We start from the raw sequence: 21865 nt of genomic DNA on the forward strand, positions 1-21865 counted from the left end.
AAAGCTGCAAGACATGGATATCTAGATCTTTTAGAGTCTGTGTTCACCCTGACTACATACCACCACTTCACACATTTGACCTCTGACATGCCATCAACATCATGGAGGTTTATAGAAATCCCACTTGGTAAACTGCCTTTACTCCACTTGCCTTTTTTTTGCTTTTTACACAGAAACTATATGCACGCACAAACACCTGGAACCTGCTGAGCTAAATGGTACTGATGAAATGGAAATTGATTGACACAGTATTTTCAAACAAAGAGCCATTATATCTTCAAGCTTGTCCTTTTTTTACTGAAATGTGTCTTTTTGAAGAAACTCCTAAACAGAGCTGATAACCTGTCTCACTCCTGCCTACAATGTGCTTTCCTGATCTTACTTTTCTAGGCCTTCCCTCTTTGTAAAGCTGTTGTAATTTTGATGTAAAGGCGGAGCGTATGTGTGGAGGAGATACACTATTGAGAAAAAAAAAGACAAAAAAAGACATGAATTCTTTCCTCGGTCTATGGTATACATAAAAAATCTGTTTCTACATATCAATAAGTGTTGTACCTTTGGTGTACATATACAAATATAACTAATAAATGTTGATTCATAACTAAATGTTGGCTTTTTGACTGTGTGATTTTTTTTTAGATCTTGTCACATAACTGTCACACACACAGAAATGACAGAAACAGTTGGCATATGATAAGATCAAGGGGCCAAGACAGTATGTCATGAAAGTCATAATATAGTATGCCATAAAAAAAGTTATTGTATAGTATGTCATAAAAATGTCATAGTATAGTATGTCATAAAAGGGTCATAGTATAGTATGTCATAAAAGGGTCATAGTATAGTATGTCATAAAAAGTCATAGTATAGTATGTCATAAAGAGTCATAGTATAGTATGTCATAAAAGAGTCATAGTATAGTATGTCATAAAAACGTCATAGCATAGTACGTCATAAAAGAGTCATAGTATAGTATGTCATAAAAAGTCATAGTATAGTATGTCATAAAAAGTTACAGTATAGTATGTCATAAAAAAGTCATAGTATAGTATGTCATAAATAGACATAGTATAGTATGTCATAAAAAGTCATAATATAATATGTCTTAAAAAACACATAGTATAGTATGTCATAAAAGAGTCATAGTATAGTATGTCATAAAAACGTTATAACATAGTATGTCATAAAACGTCATAGTATAGTATGTCATAAAGAAGCCATAGTATAGTATGTCATAAAAAGTCATAGTATAGTATGTCATAAAAGAGTCATAGTATAGTATGTCATAAAAAAGTCATAGTATAGTATGTCATAAAAAAGTCATAGTATAGTATGTCATAAAAAAGTCATAGTATAGTATGTCATAAAAAAGTCATAGTATAATAAAAAGTCATAGTATAGTATGTCATAAAAATGTCATAGTATAGTATGTCATAAAACGTCATAGTATAGTGTCATAAAAAAGTCATAGTATAGTATGTCATAAAAAGTCATAGTACTGTATGTCCTTAAAATGTCAAATATAGCATGCCATAAAATGTCAACACTATGGAAATATTCCATCCCTATCTTTCAAAATGGCCGTCTTAATATCAGTCTTTGTTTCCTGCGTTAACATGTTCTCACATCACGACCCCGGTACCATGGAAACCTCACTTCCTCTTATGTGGAGGCAATGTAACCGCTCTCAACCCACTGTCATTCCATTCACTCGCTGCCCTTTTGTCTTCACACATACAGAGTAATCAGTGAGTGAACACACCACATTCCTGAACATCTCTTTTCTATACACATTTATTTTCATTCATGACTTTACAAATTGTTTCAGCGACATCTTTTTGTTAATTGTCATAAAACCTGCCTACACTAGTGCATTAGCTACTTCTCCTCAAAACGAATCATGAGAGCAAAAGCAGGAAATAAACGGAAACAACAACAAAAAAAAAATCTGTTTGCAATCGCTGTTTGTAATTCAGCGTTTTCATACTGAAAGCCAGGAAGAATTAGCTATCACACTGGGAATAATATTGATATGACACAATGTATGATATATTTCACCAATGAGAAGGTCAGTAGAAAAAACTGCAGCAATTTTGTTTACATATGAAAAATGTACAGAAACTGGCACATTGAGGCCTGGGCAAGCACACAAGCTTCATTCATCACTCCCTTCCCCCCTCGGGAGCACACAGACGACGTTGTCACAGCCCCTTTCTTATGAAGAAACCGTTACATTGCTATGTGTTTACAGCACATGGGCCCCCCATTATCATATGTGCCATGCAGTTTAGCATCTAAAGCTAGGCCGCCGTCACTCACTTGTCACAATAGAGCTTAAATTTTGCATTGAAAAAAATTTATTTATCCAATTCTTTCTTTTTTCCTTAATTAATCAATGTACACACTGTGTATATAGTATGTATATATCATTTTGTATCATTATCCTCAGGATAACAACAGGGATTTCATCATCATATTCCCAACCCAATAGAAATGTATGTAACTGACTTCAATGGTGCATCAATTGCAGCAGATTTGGATGCTATACATCAAGTTGATTCATACAATATCCACTCCACTTTGACTATTGCAAAAATCCATTCACAATTGTTTACCTCGGAGGTACTGTTTTTTTTCTAATTAAATAACTGTCAAAAAAAATGACACATTCCTTTATTTAAAAAGGGTTACAAAGCCCTTTTCTACAAAACAAGAAAAAAACACGGGCAGCTATTGCTAAGGCATTTCAAAAACATATACTTTATATACAAAGACCAAGAAAAAGAGAATCAACGCTGCATAAATTAAGGTAGTGACATCCCCAGTTGTCTTGGAAATGGAAACAAACTCCAGTCCACAGGTAAATGTCTGAAATATACACAAGGTTACAACAATAAGCGACCAAAACAAAGAAACAGAAAAAACATCAAGGGTGCTCAAAATGATTAGTTTTTCTAACTGCAGTATCTCAAATAAAATAACCCATTGATTTATTATTCCCCATTTTGGCTGAAAGGCCATACAATTTAGGATCCACCAATTCTATAAAAAGAGAATAATTTGTCATCGATATGTTCTTCACAAATTAGCCCCATCGCCACCCCCTCCCTTTAAAAACCAGCCCCGTCGTCAACAAAGCTCACAAACACAAAGAACTGACACAAAAACACACTCACACACCCTGCTATGCATCAATGCATGACACCCCACCGTGCATGACGCTCCTTGACCGCCATTCAGTCCTATAGCTAACCTGGCATACCAGACAAACAAAATGCTGCACATGTTGGTTTGAAAGACCTGATCCCACTGAGAGGCAACAGCTTCAGACCCGGTACAATACTTTGTACCTCAATCTTTCTAAATAACACACACATACACCCCGATCCAGTGCTGGCCACCAAAGCAGTTATTTACCACCAGTGTTTGGAGCCCCCAAACCCCCCTATACCCATCCAATCTCCCAACCATCTCCTCACTCCATCCCTCCCTATCCTCACCTACTCTCTCTCCTGTCTGCCTCTACAGTATTCTCTCTCTCTCTCTCTCTCACGCCAGCTGCTCTTTATCTGGCGACTCCTCTAGCGTGATGACGGTGAACTCCTCGGTGTTGCCGTTCTCCTGGATCTTCTCCTTGTTCATGAGGGTCACCATTTCCTGCTCTCTCTCCTGGGCGTGGGAGCTGGATGCTGATGCTGCAGCTCCGTTTCCCTCGCCGCCGTCTTTGGATGTGATATTCAGGGTTTGCTTTTTGCCACACCAGCTGCAAAAGCACAATCAGACACATTTATTTCTTATAGATTTTTTTTTTTGTGTGTTTTTTTGCCATTCCCCCAGTCTGCAGCAAAATATGTGAACATTGGAAGGCTGACTATTGATTACTGTGCTCAGTAAGACAAACGGGGTGATGTTTATGTCCCAAAACATGTTACATGACAGCTTTATTAGTTGTAAGATTTAAAACAAAAATAGCAATCAAATTCTTACTTCTTTCTTTTGGCAACGGCTGCGCACACGAGAAGAACAGCAGCAATTGCCACAATCAGTCCAATGCTCAACACCCAGTCTGCAGGGAAACATAACAAGCCATGAGTCAACACTATAAAGGCTGAGTCAGTAAGAAATAAATAGTGAATTCACATAGGAGTGCACTTTTCCCAACATGGTCTTATTTGACTGCAATCACTATGGACCTCAGGGTGTTGGAGGTATATGTACTGGACCTAGCAGGACCTGTCCCTTGCCATTAGGTTTTTGTTGTTGTTGTGGAGGCGCATGCAACAAAAGGTAGACATTTAAATAATTTCAGATATAGGTTATAAACCGACGTATTCAACTTAGAAGTACCTAATCTCTCAAAAGTAAGCGAATTGAAAACATAAAACTGGATGAAATATTCAAATGTATTTGTGTTTTCAGGCTTTAAAAAAATCAAAAAGGTCATTTCAGAGAGAGAGAGCGTTCCTATTGGCTGTTCATTCAACGGAAACAGCTGTCAATCCCTAGCAAACTCCAATCAAACGGTCAAACTAGGCAGCGCTGACCAAATATAAAACTTTCTAATTTTACAGCTAAACAGTACACTACAAGATGTTTCTGAAAACATCTAAGGTGAGAAATAAGCATTACAGTAACAGAATATTGATTCATATTTGATCAGCGCTGCCTAGTTTGACCATTTGATTGGAGTTCGCGTGTGATTGACAGCTACTCAGAAACGGCACACTCCAGCTCGGCCCTGATTGGTTGTTTTCCTCTGGTCTGTGAAATCTTGCAGATGTCATTAGGAGCACCGGAGGACACAGAGGCACATGATTTTTTTCAGATTACCTGTCTCATGCACTACTGTCAGGATATAGTGACCGTTTTATAAAAATCCCTTTTTTTTTTTAATCGTATTTGCTCCATTTCCACCCACTGCTGCTTTAAATTGTGTATGCATTTTCCTCTCTTTGTGAGGCTGCAGGCTTTGTGGCACCAGATACTGCAAGCTACATAATAAGTTGCTTTTTCCTTTACATGGTTTGTCGAAAATTAGTCCTGTTAGTTGTCTGAAAATCTAATTTGATTCATGAATTTGATTTGAATCTACATGTTCAGCAAATTGAAACATAATCTATGCCTTCAATTTTGTGCATATGATGTGTTTGTTGAATACGCTGAGCCTGATTGTAATTCCTCTTTGGAACATAGAGGAAAACTCACTGAGGCCTGTTTTGTAGTAAATCCACTCCACAGCTCAACCTAACACAAGGGGGCGTCAGGTGTTCCTAAAGTTACTCCAGTCCTCCCAAAACCTGTTGCATCTGATGACAGGATGTGCTGTTCTCTAAGCACGTTTCCATGCATTTTACATATGAATAAACTCAAGTATCTGCATTTTCTGTGACTACAATTTTGTAAATACAGAGGGTGGAGAAGTAAAATGCAATCCAAACATTACTAGAGAGTTGAATCACTCACTCATTCTCTCTGATACAGTCTCCAAAAAAAATTTAACATTGTTAGCACCAAAGAGGAGCTTTTTACTTGTCAGGTGTTGTTATTTCACCTAAATCCTGAATACTTTAGTGAACACAACTTTGATTTGTAGCAGTTATGTGTTGCTTATGTTTTTCTTACTCGATGTTCCGGGATCATCTCCTTGAGGCGCTTTTTTCTGGTCATCTTCAGTGGTAGGTGCTCTTTTCTCCGGCTCTTCAACAGGGGCCACCGGGGAGTCTGTCTCCTCCTCAGGACTGGTTGGCATCATCCCAGATCCAGTGGGCTGGTCCAACTCTGCAGGAGTGAAAGTGGACGCCACGCTGCTGCTGTCGCTCCCTCCAAGGGTGTCCTCTTCTACAGTGGGGCCGTTCGTGGCATCTAGATCGTCTAGTGCTGTGAGACTTGTGGTGGCTGAGGGGGTCGTTTCGGTCTCATCTTCCTCAGGGGTTACCGTGGTGTCACCCCCCTCACCACCAGAGGCATCATCAGGTTGTGTTTTCAGAGTGGTCTCCTCCTGGTTCTCTGCTGCTGTTGGGGTGTGAGGCTCTGGTGTGGGTTCAGCTGATTGACAAATAGATAGAGGGTCACGCATGGTTACAGTCACGTGTAACTTTTAATGTGTTTTGTAAGAACATTAACCATTTCTTAGCAATATTGTGGTATCTATCTGGATATCATTTTACAGTGTTGTAAAGCCTGCTTACATTCTCTCTGGGATTTAAAGTGGATTTTACTTTTCAATTAATGTCATTATGCCAACATTAATATTGTAATAATACATTACAATACAAAACATATGAACATGCATGTTTGAGTGGAGTTTCTCACAATCTTATGCTCAGACATCCACCATACAAATAATTGAACAATGTCTCCTCAACAATACAATCAGAGAGAGCCATTAAAGAAATGGCATGCTGCAGGTGCTGTGTAAGTATAGAGTAGACAATGAGTAATGTCCTGCGTGATGCTCTTTATACCATTCAGCTCACTTCTATCTGGATTTTTAAACATACAAAAATCATAGTGTTGATGTTGTTGTGCTTCTTAAAATTGGTGTTAACTGACAGGGCACCTTCTTTTTGTGAAAACAGAACTCGGTTTGAAAGCCATTGTTGTACCGTTTTGTTTCAGCACACTGTATTACTATCATTATCGTCAAATCCATCAAAGCTATTTCTATTATGGATTCATAAATCACAATTCTGTAATCCCAAGATTTCTCTGTAGGACAGCACACAGTTTACTGCAATGTAAAGTGTTACCATTGCTAATGTATGCTCTTGCAGTTTTTCCAGGACCGGCTTTAGCCATTTTGGTGCCCAAGGGTGAAATTCTGAAATTTGCACTTGAATAATAAAAATTAAGATTTTTATTTTCATATATAACTATAGGCTATAGCTGATCCCTGATATTATTGGCTTAAAGTGTTTAGTCAGTTTCACTCGGTTTACACTTTTCACTAACAAAGAAGTGCGGCTAGACAGATGGAGAAAGTGTGAGAAGAGTTACAGGGGTCAAAAGTGTATTTCTTTCTTTCTTTCTTTATTTAATCATTTGTTACTTCAATGCAGAAAATGAAGGGCGCCCACCATCATTTTTTAAAAATAATATCTTCTTTCTTTTTTTTGAGGGCGACTATGCCCCCCTGAAGGTGGCGCCCTAGGCGACCGCCTATATGGTTTATGCCTTAAACCGGCCCTGCAGTTTTCAAAAGAAAGGTAACCTGGTGTTGGGTAATCTGAGGACTCATTGGCATTCAAGGCGGTCGTTCAAGGTAACCTCACCAAGCTGTCTTGTCGGTGAGCCAGAGATGATTAACTGTATGGCCCACCTCAGGTAACATTGCCAGGAGCTGAGAGGATGTTGGCGTTGACTATAGAGATGAGATCATTTGGTAACTCGACCGAGGTGTTGTCTAAGAGGTTTCATTTTCTTTGCTTATTCAAATACTTACTGTATGCGGAGGGTTTGTGCGTGATCTCGCAATAGGAGTTTGAATTTCTAAATGTGTTTCTGGTCAGTTCCATGACCAATGCCGAATATGAATTTCATAACCTGGAAATACTGCATGCTGTGATCGTTGAATGTTGACATCCTATACAATATTTCAGTTGATCTAGTGATAGATACAAAATTACACTGATTTTAAAAAGCTTTTTTTCTTCTTTTTTTTTTACTGGATACTGGACTCGTACTAACCTGGTTCATCTGAGGGTAAGTATTCTTCAAATTTTTTCATACAGTTCTTGTCAGGCCCAGCTGGTACATGGGGGAACAGGAAGTAGACGTTATAAAAATGGAGGGTCAAACAACAACAGGTTTATGCGATGCAGACTGTAAATTTACATGACACTTGAGTAATTTGTGTATCAGCTTTGGACTGCTCTGATAAGTGTAACTGACTTTTCCCTGTGGATGTAGTCACCTGTTTTATCATAGCAGTAGACGTCACTGGTTTCCTCTTTAGTCACATATGAATGTATGATGAAGCCAGTCCTGTTCTGTGCACAGTTCTCATGGCGCGAGTGTCTGAGGATGGCAGTGCTCACATTGTTCATCCAGCCGTTCCTGAATGGACACAGTAACAATATTATCATTAGAAGACATATTTGTTAATACAGAATGCAATCTGTCTCCAAGTAGCCAGGTCTAAACACATTACATCATACAAAAAAAACGGATTCACATAGAGAAATAGAGAAAACTTGAGAAACAGATGACTTCTTTCATTGGAAGTCTCTGTGATGTCTACCACATGACAACCATGTCGTAACCGTATTGTAAAACTGGAAGACCTTCTTCCTCTGTTCTGGTTTCACATATTGGGATGAAGTGCTTTAATGGAAACCAAGTGCATTTAAAGTTGAAGTTCAACTGTGGGATTTAATTGTGCTGTCTGACTATGAATGAAATCATTTGTGACATTTTAGAACTGAAGAAGATCCAGAAGGCGAAATGTTGAAAGACGTGAGAGGGATCAACTCATGGCAAGATCTTGAGAATTTTGGTCCATAAATGTTTCATCATGAATGTTCTGTATTTCTTTAATGTTTTACAGCTTAAAAATATACATTGTATTTAAAAAGGAGTGTCTTCAGTAAATAAAAAAGTCTTGTTCATCACGGTTAATACAAATAATTATGAAACAAAGCCTTGTGGTTTCACCTGCATGTTTCCATCTTTTTATCAAAGGCCTCCTGGACTTGATCTGGACTCGCCAAGACGCTCTGCAGCTGATCACACACCTTTGCGGCCATGTCAAAGTTCAGGAAGTGACGCGCCGCTCCCTCAGCCAGAAATACCCCGGCATAGCTGCAGGTGCGCGAACTCACTGTTGGGAAATAGAAGGAAAAAATATGGGTATAGGATTCATCACCATTTAGACACAGTATAATGGGGGTGGGGTCATCGCTTATGTTCTTTTTCACTGCAGCACTTGAAATGTTAAGTCTAAATCATTTCTACCCAGCCACAGTCTGACATATTGATTTTTAGAAGACTATGGCTACGGAGGGCATACAATATTTTTGGATGAGATGAGAAATTGTTCCAGTCAGTCAAGAACAAATCTAATAACTGAATGACACATTAGGTTTAAGACAGATCCAGATGCTGTTGTTCTCAATTAATGATTTCCTGGCAGAGAAAACCCAGCTATTCACTCAATTCAACTACCATAATTTCCATTCAGAAGCTTCGGTTACTTATTTCTATAGAACACTGTGATGGTGTGCATGAATGCTTAAAATAACATCTTGATCTATACATGTGCAGTGTCTTTTGCGTCATCATTCAGGGGTTGAGTCACGAGACGACTGGTTTGTTCAGATGAGATCTCTGGGAGAGAAGCATCTTGAGACAGGGAGTAGACTCATCTATAGCGTTTAGCCATTCAGGTCCGACTAAGTCTTTTTTTGTTCAAAACAGTGAGCAAAGAATTGTCTACATAACCCTTAGAGACAAGGAAGGATATACAAAGGTATGCACACACATGGGCTACACTATGCTGTATGCTTTAGATGCCTCAAATAAATACTCAATCAAGCCATCACAAGAAAAAGTTTCACTACACTTTCCACAACACTAACCGACCTCTTTTTCAAATGGTTTAGCCCAAACCAAACTGTGATGCACAGCGTGTCTCTCGTGCGATGCTCAGCATATTTGCTTAAGTTTGCTTGACCAAAGGAGAAACCTCAGGGAAATGACTTTGCCTCGTTGAAGTGAAAACAAAAAATGCAAACTAGGTCTATAGCAAATGAGCGGATGAACAGGCAGCATGTGTATGTATAAACACGTAGATCACTTTCAAGTAGCCATATGCCCATTGCAAAATTAATGTAATGGTTGGAATAGGCAAGACATAGATTTCAGAGATTCAGAACACGAGTCTTGCGCTGAATATTTACTGGTGACTTTGTCTCCATATAGTGATCTTTGCATGGTTCTCCCTCCCACATAGAAAAAATGCATACGAATTTCAGTGGAAGTCTACTGAAGACTATTTTGAAAAGCATTTAATCTCCATTATGTGCAATAACATAAGATTTTATGGGAAATAGAAGAAGTCATAAAATGTATTATCAACCCTGAAAATTTGATCAGGAAACTGATGAGTTCGTTCTGCGGAAGCTTAACAGATAGTCAGGGACTAAAGTGCTGAAAACAGAGGTGACAATATTTTGTGCAGAATCTCAATACTCACAAAATACAAGAGTCAGAGCAGTATATTGCACATTGCCTGTGGGTATCATATCCCATACTGTTAAAACTCTATAATAATTTGCATAAGTAGGGTCCTTTACCACAAACACCGGATGTCATTTATCAAATTTATCAGAATGCGTACCGTTCATGCACAGAGGAAACCAACATCATCTGTTTGGTGCTTGTTTATCAAGTGCTACCATGGTGACAGCTGCACGGGATGTGAAAGATGTCTAATGCGTCACCCAGCAACAACACCAGATTTGTACATGAAAACAGCAGAGATAACATATACAGCTTCGTCTCTGGTGGCCTGGCAAACAGAAAAACCTACAAGTCACAACTGGTAAACAGTTTTTGGATTACAATGCCAACTTATTTTAGTTAACAACTTCCACTAATTGAAATGTAAGTGTAAAACCTGCTCCCTCAAAATATAACAACTACTTAGCAAAAGGCCAATTATGAACAATTCCTGTAAAATATATTGTAATTTTACACAATGGTCCTGCAATAGTGTGTGAAGGAGCGCTATCGCAGGTCCTTCCTTCCTGCAGCTGTCAGACTCCACAACCAGCACTGCTCCCAGTAGACCACTTACACACCAAATACTGACAATAACTGCACTTTATTGTACACTGACTGTGCATATCAGCATATCATATCATCATATCATTATTACTACTCAGGTGTAATTCATACTGTGCAATACTTCAGGTGGAATTTAATTTCATTCTCACTGTGCAATATAATTTTCCACTTGTGCAATTTTTTAATAGTCTGTTTATTGTCGGTACTGTATATACTGCTCCTATTTTGTTATACTTTGTTTAGCTCTTTTTAAACTGTGTTAGCTGATGCTTCTTGTTTTTTGCACTATCCCCTTTGCTGCTGTAGCCTACGCTGCAAATTTCCCCACTGCGGGACTAATAAAGAAATATCTTATCTTAATACATACTACATTTGTGAAGCTTTACTGAGAGTGCATCAAGGTCAACTCAGTGGTTTGTGGATTGCATGACATTGTACGGTATGTGCTCACTCACATAGTAATCACATCACTTCAGGGCTCCGCAGACTGAATCCAACATGTCGTCTGTAGCGGGCTGACCACGGCTCAGTTCACTGTTGCTGGATCTTGGATACAGCCCAGAAACGCTGGATAATGTTACAACCAAACTTTTCTTCACTTCTGGAGCGGGCAGACCGCGGCTCATCTACTGCAATTATACTAATCTTAAAGTCTACATTACGTGGATGCTGGATAAAACGTTACAACCGGACTGTTCTTCACGAGTCAACACGTGCGGATAGCCAACTGGAAGCGGAATCAAACCAGAGTGTATTTCACCGATGTCAGACTTGATACCAACTTATAACACTAATAGCGTTACCGCCAGCAAATTACCTCCGCTAATTAAATCCATGCTATACTTTCTAACCGCAGTAGTTATGTCAAAGCAAGCGACTAATACGCCTATTTGGAAATTACCTTCACTAGGTGTATTTCACTGGTGTTTCTGACCGTGAGTAGCCGCAAATCTGATGTGGTTTTTCCCGTAAACTAGAGTGTATTTCACCGGTATTTCTGACCGTGAGTAGCCGTGACATGTGTGTCTTTTTTCCTGTGAACTCAAGTGTATTTCACTGGTGTTTCTGACCATGAGTAGCCGTGATTTGGGTGTGTTTTTTCCTGTGAACTCAAGTGTATTTCACTGGTGTTTCTGAACATAAGTAGCCGTGATTTGGGTGTGTTTTTTCCTGTGAAGTACAGTGTATTTCACTGGTGTTTCTGACCATAAGTAGCCGTGATTTGGGTGTGTTTTTTCCTGTGAAGTACAGTGTATTTCACTGGTGTTTCTGATTGCGAGTATCTGTGACTTGTTTTTACCCTGTGAACCAGAGTGTATTTCACCAGTCTTTCTGATTGCGAGTATCTACGACTTGTTTTTACCCTGTGAACCAGAGTGTATTTCATCAGTGTTTCTGACCGGTGAGTAGCCACGACAACTATGTCATGACAGGTGTATTGCTACAAGCAGCAACACCACAGACCAAGCATTGGACCCGTTCTGAACAGGCATGTTTTCAACGAGCACTGCACTATAGTACTCCATAATGACAGCTATAGCCTCAGCACAGAGGGAGGTGCACTGCACAGATTTCTCAGGCTGCATCCTAAACTTGACGCCTGCATTGTGTTACATCCCGGTCTCCTGATTTAAGGTCATGTTTTGTTTCCAGTTTTGTTTGTATTTCCTGCTTTTTTTTGGTAAACTTGTTTCAGATCCTTCACTTCCTGCCTCCGTGTGTTTCCCGCCTTTGTGATTACCTGCCTCCCCTCAATTAGTTTCACCTGGTCCTGATTACCCCTCCTCCCTTTGTGTATTTAGTCCTCGTGCTGCTCCTTATCTGTTGCCAGTTTGTCTGTTCTCCCTCTCAGCGTTCCAGCCTTTTGTTCCTTGTGTGCTCTTAACCCTTTCCTGTTTGTACTATATTTTTCCCCAGCCTTTTTGGATACCTTTGCCTGTTTTGGACTAGTTACCTGTGTACTGAACCATTTTGCAAGTAAAAATATGTATTAAACTTGCCTTTGTGTTAGAGTCCTGCTTTTGAGTCCTTGTCTGTTAGCCCAGCGTGATGCATTGAGGCATGCAAACGCAAGAAGAAGAAAAAAAACTAAAATATCGCGATGACATAAGACAATATATTGGTTTTGTCCTAATGAAAAGTCATGCATGTTGCAGTTATCCCAACTGCATAAAATTATATCCCAACTGAAGATGCTATTTGTTATATTGTGGCTATTTTTATCCCTTTAATGTGGAGAAAGCTGACTTCTAAAAGACTAGATATGATTTTAAAAAAAGTCCCCCGACTAATTTTTCCACTGGTTGTTATGAGTAAACAGAGCTAGCTGCAGGAAGTTGAGCTCTCTGCTGTTAGTGGCAGTTTCAGTTGTTGTTTGCTTCTCTCTCTTACACACACACACACACTCAACCGAAAGCACCCCAACACATGCTGCCACATGGCACAGACAGTGTCCCTGAAAGTAAAGGGGTGAAGACAACAACCCTGGCCTTGCAAACCTGCCCAGAGGGATCAAAGGGAGCACAGCTTACCATCAGGGAGCTGAAAAGGGGGCTGACATGAATCTGAGGCGCACACATTAGTATGCAGAGGGAATAGTCATGGGTGTCTTTATACAGTTGAGAAGCCTGCGATGCCAAGACACTGCCTCTCCCAAAGGCTCCATTGTCACCTAATAGAGTTGAAACCAAGGATACTGCAAAGTCTGGGGGTACAGAACCGAAGAGAAAGGGAATAACAGTGTCTTGCCAAAACCTCCAGAAGTAATAGACAAGCCCGACTCTCCACTCTCACTTCACTTTCTCTCCCCCCTCTCTATCTCCTTTTCTCTTGTTTTCTCTCATTGCCCTCTGTTTGTCTTTTCTACGCCAGCAATAAAGTACAAATTACCCCCCTGCATGCAGGTGTGCAAACACACAGGCAGATCACAGATGCTCACACACACACTTGAGCGATGGCTGATCATTTCTTGAGTCATAACCTTTGTAAAGCCTCGACACAGCGGGAGCACAGCGAGGGAGGCCCGTATGCTCAGTAGCGTGATGTCAAGATAAACAACACCATCAGAAAACCTATTTATTATCTTCTGATCTGCATTTTTCTTGTTCCGCTTGTCTTTCTCAGATAAAGTTTACTGAAAATGCTCTCACTAGAGTTTGTCACAATATCGTGCAGGAACGCCATGCTTAGAACAGAGCGTCTACTGTACACTATACGTCGCACTATTACTGTAACATCCTTTTAGCCATAGTTCATCAGCTGGTTTGAGAGAGAGACCTTGTCACCAGCACTCCCACAATGCTCCAGTGTCCTGCATTATCACACTTGAGTGAAGTTACCCCGTCAGCAGGCATGTCTTTTCCCTCCACTGGTCACAACAAAGGTCCACCAGGCCAGTGGGACATGTGAAACATGAGAAATGGTGCAAATATGTGCACACACACACACCTACACACTCACAGCATTACCTGAAGGTCACAAGAAGGACTCTCGCTATCTGATTTTTTTTCCGAATGGGCCATTTCCTTTCTCACCATCCGTCTCCCTCCACCTCCACCCATTATATACACTTTTGAAAGCAGCTTTCTTTCAAATAGAACAGACATGTGCACTTTTTTTCCCTCTTTTTTACTTAAACGTTAGCCTCAAAGCTGTCCCGTGAATTAAAAAGAGGGTTTCAATGAATCCAAATAGATGATCTGTGATAAGAAATTTGACCTCCAACATTCTTTTCAGACATTCACATTTGAAAATAAAGGAGCCTTTAGTGGACATGACATTCCTGACACTGCAGTAGTATTTTAATGGCTGTTATTTGCACTTTTATGTGTTAAGCTGTGATATTTTACCCAACAGAAAAGCAGTTTTCCACCATATTGTGCACATATTTTCATGAATATCTGTTTTGTGTTTGTTGTTATTCTTCATGCAAGGGTTTTAATCAATGTTTCTATGATGGATTCTTTTTAAATAAATTGTTTTGGGGATTCTCAGAAGGAAAGTTAATTGATTTATTTCCCAAAACGTCAAACTATTCCTCTAAAGTAACAGTGTTGTTTGGTGGACCACCATGGGACCTTATTTCGGAAAACAGTAGTTAACGGCGAGAGACCAATATTTTTTGAACCCGTTTGAATTGCATCATGAATCACACATATGATGTTTGTCAATTTAAAAGATAATTTTGCAAGTCAAGAGAGTGGCTGTTTGTTGTAAAACTGTTGAAGTATAAGACTGTAAAAATAAATTGGGAAAAAAAAGTTTGGAAATTTGTGTTTGGTTGATTATTTCTCTGTTGTTACAATGCTAATTGGCATTGCATTTTACATCGTTGGAAAGCCTGTTTATTTACCTTCACATTGATGTCCAACTTGTAAGGATCATGCATTTGTGGGATGAGCAGCACAGCTAATTATGTGGGTAGCACCCAAGAAAAATTTGTCAAAATTCTCTGCCAATGGTAAACAGTGTACTCCCCTGTTGGAATTGACTCTTGTTTTGAGTTGTTTGGTGGACTGGATGATTGAACTCTGTATCAGTAACAAGGAACAAACAAGACATTCGTTGCAGGTCAGCCAGCGTGGTTGTGTTGGTCACTCTAACACGTACAGCACGCCCAAGCTGATCCCACAAGTGTTGAATTGGGTTGAGGTCTGGACTCTTGGCACGCCGTTCCATTCTCTCTACTCCCACATTGTGGAGGTAGTCTGTGATAACCCTGGCTCTGTGATAACCCTGGCTCTATGATAACCCTGGCTCTGTGATAACCCTGGCTCTGTGGGGGCGAGCGTTGTCATCTTGGAGGATGAAGTTAGGTCCCAGATTGTGGAGATGTGGGATCGCCACTGGCTGCAGAATCTCATCCCGATATCTCACTGCATTGAGAAGGCCTTCAATGATGACAAGCCTTGTTTTGCCAGTGACATCATCGAAGGGAATACACAACCACGCTGGCTGACCTGCAACGAATCCTGGTTGAGGAATGAAACGCCATCCCACAGCAACGTGTGACCTGGTTGGTGACCAGCATGAGGTGGAGGTGCCAGGCTGTTGTGGCTGAGGCTCCTGATGGTGTATTAAATGAATAAAGTGTAAAATTGTCAATATGTCTTGTTTGTTCCTTGTTACTGATACTTTTTCAAGTTTATGTAGGCCTAATTAGAAAGACTACACACTCAAAAGTGGTGTAAGTGACGTCTCTCTCTCTCTGAAGCTACGATGCTTGTGTGTTTCGTACTAGGATGTACTCACACGAGCAACAGGTCTCGCTCGTTCTTTCTCTTTTTTTCAGCTGATAAAAAGACCAGGAGTCGCTGGATAAAAGCACATCAGGTAAGATAACTTTACATTAGTGCGTGGAGCATACTGTAGCAGTTATCTAGCTAGCTGGCATTGGTGAAGTATACACAAAACTAAATGATACTACGACAAACCGACAGCAAACTGAGACTTGCCTTGACTCACAAAATGATCTTTTAAATTGACTGCTTAATTGTTGATTTCAGTCTAATGTTTCAGTTGATTTCATATAATGTCAAGTGGTGTGTGTGGATAACACAGGCTTGTTTGGTTTGTTTTATGGGTTCATAGGTTGTTTTTTTTTTGCAGTAACTTAGAGATCTTGTATTAATGGTCTGTTCATTATTCTGTGTCAATTTGGATGCTTGCTCGGTTTTGCTCATCCTATACTTACCTGGTCAGGTGGTAGGTTCCAGTTAGGCTGAGGAGATATGTCCCATTCACTGGAGTAAGAGGGGGGGGGAGGTGTTGGCAGCTTGTATGCTGTGAGGCTGCAGCTCTCATTTGTATGGTGTTCTTTTGATTCAGTGTAAATGTAGTTTCATTAAATTGCCCGGGTTTCATTTTTGCCCTTTGTTTTGGTAAACCTTTTTTTAATAAATGCCACTTATTTGCACTACTCCTGCTTATCAACCTGGTTCTTCAGCAGCCCGTTTTAAAATGTTCCCGTGCCAAACCACCTCATCTGCCCTTTATATGGGGTGGCGGTGCTACAAATATCTATGTGTAATTTATGCAGCAATTCAAACGGGATCAAAAAGATATTTGTCTCTCGCCGTTGACTACCATTCATTTTATTTTCCCGACATAAGGTCCCATGGTGGTTCACCGGAAGGGGCGGGACTTAGCCTCTCTATGGAATCAAGGCCTATTGAAAGAGGCTGGGGCACGCTTTATCAACTCGTCATATCTTTGGGGGTACAACACATGCACGGTAAAATCTGGTCTGCACTCGCCGAAATTGAGCCAATCGCAACGCACGACCGCATCGGTTACACTGCGCATGTGTCATACCCCAAGAGCCGTGTCCGACGGTGTCCCAGCCTACTTCAATAAGCCTTATATGGAATAAGGAACCTCTTCCTTTTTTGTCCCAACATGCATTGTGTGCTCAAAATCAAAGTAGCCTATAGCCTATTGATCCAGTATCTGCTGCTATGCCCGATGATACAGTGAGTCTGGAAATCACTGTGTATGCGATGTGTGTACATTGCAGAGCTCTTTCTGAGCAGTTTTCCCATGGATACAAAGACTTTAGTGTAGACTATAAGGAGGGAAAGCAGACAGGTCAGGGGGAGAGTGTGGGTATATGAGGGTGAAACTCACATAAAGGTTTTAAAAAGCAATTAGAAGGTTTAACAGCACACAAAGAGACAAACGAAACCTGGAATATGAGGACCCCCGCACCATTTTTTAAGAGCAGTTCAATCAGTGTCAAATGCACTGGGTAAAGAAGAGAAAATGAAAGAGGAGTTATATAAGATATTGGTGCAGGGCCATTCGGCTTCAGGGTGGTTGATTTGCAGAGGAGGGTACATTGGAAGAAGAAGGCAAACACGTGTCTGAGAGTCTCAGGTGGCAGGCAGTGGATGGTACTCAGACCTGTACAGGCACAAGCCCTCTTTGTCAGGGCCCAGTCCCGGGTCCACGGGGGCCCCATGACCACCTCTCACCTTGAAACCTGACACGGGTGCATGAAGCAACGCTACGCCAAGGAGGCAAATACGAACGCATTTGCAGGAAGTCCAGCGGTCGGGTTAGCTCAAGTGCATGTATTTGAGTTTGTTTGTTTGTGTGTGTGTGAGAGAGAGAGAGATGCTAATCCTCTGCATAGAGGAAGCAGGACTCAGAATTACGGTCAGTCTGTTATCACAGTGAGTGGACATTCTGCACTTGTTATCTAAATAGGAAACTCAAAAGATACAAGAGCAGCTCGCATATCAGTTGTTTAGGATGTGTTGAAATCTCTGTGCATGTTGTCTTTCTGATAATCATCATCACTGATAAAACTCTTACTTGGTGTTAAAGACACAAAAACTGACACGTTATACAATTTGGAAGGTCATCACGAATAACTCTTTAAAGTCTTATGATCAACTGAATTACTGAAGTGCAGTAATAAATTTGAACCATCCTAAATTGGGTTTTTATTACACGCCTTGCAGAGGTCATACCGTTACGGATGAATTTAAATGGATGAAATCATTTAATTAACTACTGGGTTGGGGGGAAGTAATTTGAATATCTTTAGGTCATTTTCAGTCACTTTACTGTCGTAGAGATACCAGTTAAACCAGTAAAATTCGCTTTTTTTCCTGACAATTTTTGTAGAATCATACATGCTCATATAAATGCTATTGGTTGGCATACAGTAAGTATCTTAAAAAACTCTCCTCAAATCTCATCTTGGTTAACTGGCCAGCCACAAGTCGATGAGTCCTGCTCTTAATGATGTGCTTCAGGTGAAACACAGCCATGGGTTTAAGGTTCAAAGACAACGTCTGGACCAGGATGAGATCTCACCACCGCAGGACACTTCTAGCCAGACACCAATTACTCTCACCACTCAAACACAAGGATACATACACAAAAACTCCTCAGCACACAAGGTGCCTTAAGGGCGCAAACACATGTTGAAGCAAAGGGGGGTGTGGAAGTGGCTCCATTCCCTTTTTTCCTCTTCTCACATACAGTGCACATACATGCTGTTTAGGCAGTCTCGTATTTGCCTTTAAATACCGGTCAAATTTACAGCTTGATGCTGATCGTTCTTTGGCACAGTGCCAGAGGGAGTCTTTGTGAACAACCCCACCACCACTATCTCCTCAGGGAGCAAGCCAGACGAACCCTAGACCTGTTTGATTCAACTTCACCTCCAGGGATATATATCGCTCCGAGCCACAAATCCAATCAAAACCTTACACAGAAAAGCACATGTGAGAGAGCGAGACAAAGAGAAACAAGGGAGACATTTAGGGGGTGGGGGGGGGGGAAGCTAGAGCGATTGCTGAACATCCTTTGTGTCAGAGAATAAGCGTGGCGGCACAGACTCCAGCTGTATCAGCACAGCAAAAGAAGGGGGAAAAAAAAGACCTCTCTATTTCTACCTGAAAAGGACTGCTTGTGAAAGCTACACTGATCACCCAAAACTCTGATAAATAAGGTTCACTTCCCGGCGTGTGAATGTGTGTGAGACGAGAGAGTGAGCAAGAGCGCCTGTCTCCTTTGTGTCTGTCAGGAGTCTGAGACTGCCAGACGTAAGCCTGTCTGTGCTGGTGTAGCACGCGCTCTCTTGCCGGCATCCACTCATCCATTCTACAAGCAGAAGCAGCAGCAGCAGCAGAGCACAGCCTTCTTTCTTTCACTGTCTTCTCTTTGCATGAACGCTCACTCAAATTCTCAACATGGCTCAAGAAGAGGGAAAAAAAAAAAAAAACAAGGATACAGTCTGGTCCTAAAATCTGGAAACAAAGGAGTGATGGCAAACCAGTCAGCCAGGCATAATTTAGGCAGAATAAGGTAAAAAAAATCAATTAAAAAAATTCCTCAAACAAAAAGCCATCTGCTGGGCGAAGGCACAGCCCCCTCACCTTTAAGTTGCTGCGACCTGGAGGAGGCCAGTAATCCAAAGGTGACCCCCAAGACAAGCGTCCACATCCTGGGCAAAAGCGTCTGGCGATGGCTGGGTGAGTAGCTGGGGAGTAAAGGTGTGTAACAGTTCTCCTGTGGTCCTTGTCTTTCCTCTGCCAGGAGTGACGGGTGGTGTGTGTGTGTGTTTGTGTGTGTGTGTGTGAAAGAGAGAGTAAATGAGTGAGAGAAAAAAAAGAGAGAGAGAAGAAACCTGTCACTGTGGAGGGAGTTGCTGTGAGTGTCTGGTAGCTGAGCTGGAAGCTGACTCAGACTTTGCCCCAACTTTTCTTTTCTCTGCCCGACAGACACAGAGACTAGTGGCAACACACACGCAGAAGGGCAAGAGTGGTTCATGTGAGCACACACCCTTCTGCCTCTCCCACACTTGCCCCACCTCCCCTCCTGCCCCGCCTCGCCTCGCACAGCCTCCCTTTTCCTCTCTCTTGCTCTTTCTCTCTCCCCTTCTTCCTCTGCCTCTACATTTATTAATGGTTTAAGGAGAAGGTGATCTCTCCCTCTGTCTGGCTGCTTATCCTCGTCTCCCTCCTTCCCTGCCCTCTCCCCGTCTCCCGCCCTCTTCTTCCTCTTTTCATGTTCCTGACAGCAACAGTTTCTGAGAGCCCATCTGGTCTTTTGTTCAGTCCTCACTCCATTTCCAATTCATCCGATTTTCTTGTCTCTCTCTCTACCTCGCGCTCTCTGTCTTTCTCCCTCTTGCTGTATGTCTCAGTGTGATTCTGTGCCTCCAATTGAAAGAGGTCACATCCATTTCACAGAGACACACCTCATCCTCTGAGCTTTTATAGATCCAAAACATTAATAGGAAACTCACACATTTCTCTGTCTAACATCTGTTTTTACCTATACCTTGATCTCATTGAACATGCCTGGCCAACATATATCAACTAATCAGAGGGAAAATGTTTAAGATGCAAAAGTAAGCACCGGTAAAGGGCTAGTCTAAACCTCTGTCTACTACACATAGGAATGACAAAAACAAGGGTTGTGAAAATCTGTTCCGCTTTTAGCTCAGGAGCCCCCTCATGCTTTAATAGGCTACTCTATCAAAAAGTAAGCACAACTACAAGCCAAGTATACATTTATGTACGCCTATAAGGCAAGACTACTTAGTTATACTTTTCTTAAGTATACCTCAATCAAAACATTAAGTACAATTCGTCCTATAAGCCAAGTATACTCAAACTTTTCTGTATACTTGTCAGTATGAGCCAAGTATACTTAGACTTTTCTGTATACTTGTCAGTATGAGCCAAGTATACTTAGACTTTTCTGTATACTTGTCAGTATGAGCCAAGTATACTTAGATTTTTCTGTATACTTGTCAGTATGAGCCAAGTATACTTAGACTTTTCTGTATACTTGTCAGTATGAGCCAAGTATACTAAGACTTTTCTGTATACTTGTCATTATGAGCCAAGTATACTTAGACTTTTCTGTATACTTGTCAGTATGAGCCAAGTGTACTTAGACTTTTCTGTATACTTGTCAGTATGAGCCAAGTATACTTAGACTTTTCTGTATACTTGTCAGTATAATCTAAGTATACTTAGACTTTTCTGTATACTTTTGAGTATGAGCCAAGTACACTTAAACTTTTCTGTATACTTGTCATTATGAGCCAAGTACACTTAGACTTTTCTTTATACTTGTCAGTATGAGCCAAGTACACTTAGATTATTCTGTATACTTGTCAGTATGAGCCAAGTGTACTTAGACTTTTCTGTATACTTGTCAGTATGAGCCAAGTATACTAAGACTTTTCTGTATACTTGTCATTATGAGCCAAGTACACTTAGACTTTTCTTTATACTTGTCAGTATGAGCCAAGTACACTTAGACTTTTATGTATACTTGTCAGTATAATCTAAGTATACTTAGACTTTACTGTATACTTTTGAGTATGAGCCAAGTACACTTAAACTTTTCTGTATACTTGTCATATGAGCCAATAATTCGTATGAATACTTTTGTTAAGTATATCTCTGATAAGTACATAAAAAGTAAATTGAAAGTATGCTCTCTTATTTTAAGTTTAAAAGAAGTATACCAATAGCACACTTGAATAAACTTATTTTTGGTAATGGTGTATAGCACCAAGCTTGATTCTATCTGCACTATCTCAACTTCCTTC

The 21865-nt window shown here is 40.5% G+C and overlaps 1 protein-coding gene across 1 annotated transcript; it reads right to left on the bottom strand.

Moving 5' to 3' along the window:
• Positions 1–1776: 1776 nt before the first annotated feature.
• LOC141765941 (uncharacterized) lies at positions 1777–20175 on the bottom strand. The gene is made up of 7 exons (XM_074632273.1): positions 19674–20175; positions 8653–8818; positions 7913–8055; positions 7687–7746; positions 5623–6045; positions 3988–4066; positions 1777–3763 (listed from the first exon to the last, which is right to left on the bottom strand). Exons 1-7 carry the CDS (start codon positions 20065–20067, stop codon positions 3550–3552), a joined length of 1479 nt encoding a protein of 492 aa, XP_074488374.1. The 5' UTR covers positions 20068–20175; the 3' UTR covers positions 1777–3549.
• Between the last annotated feature and the right edge of the window lie 1690 nt (positions 20176–21865).

Source organism: Sebastes fasciatus, chromosome 4 (assembly GCF_043250625.1).
Source record: "Sebastes fasciatus isolate fSebFas1 chromosome 4, fSebFas1.pri, whole genome shotgun sequence".
Taxonomy (NCBI): Eukaryota; Metazoa; Chordata; class Actinopteri; order Perciformes; family Sebastidae; genus Sebastes; species Sebastes fasciatus.

Excerpts from the sequence above, each read along its gene's own strand:
- LOC141765941 (XM_074632273.1), bottom strand. The coding sequence starts at position 20,067 with ATGAACCACTCTTGCCCTTCTGCGTGTGTGTTGCCACTAGTCTCTGTG. Across the intron at positions 6,046-7,686 it reads CTTACCCTCAGATGAACCAG|CTGAACCCACACCAGAGCCT; the intron begins GTTAGTACGAGT and ends TTTGTCAATCAG. Across the intron at positions 4,067-5,622 it reads AGATGATCCCGGAACATCGA|ACTGGGTGTTGAGCATTGGA; the intron begins GTAAGAAAAACA and ends GTTTCCCTGCAG.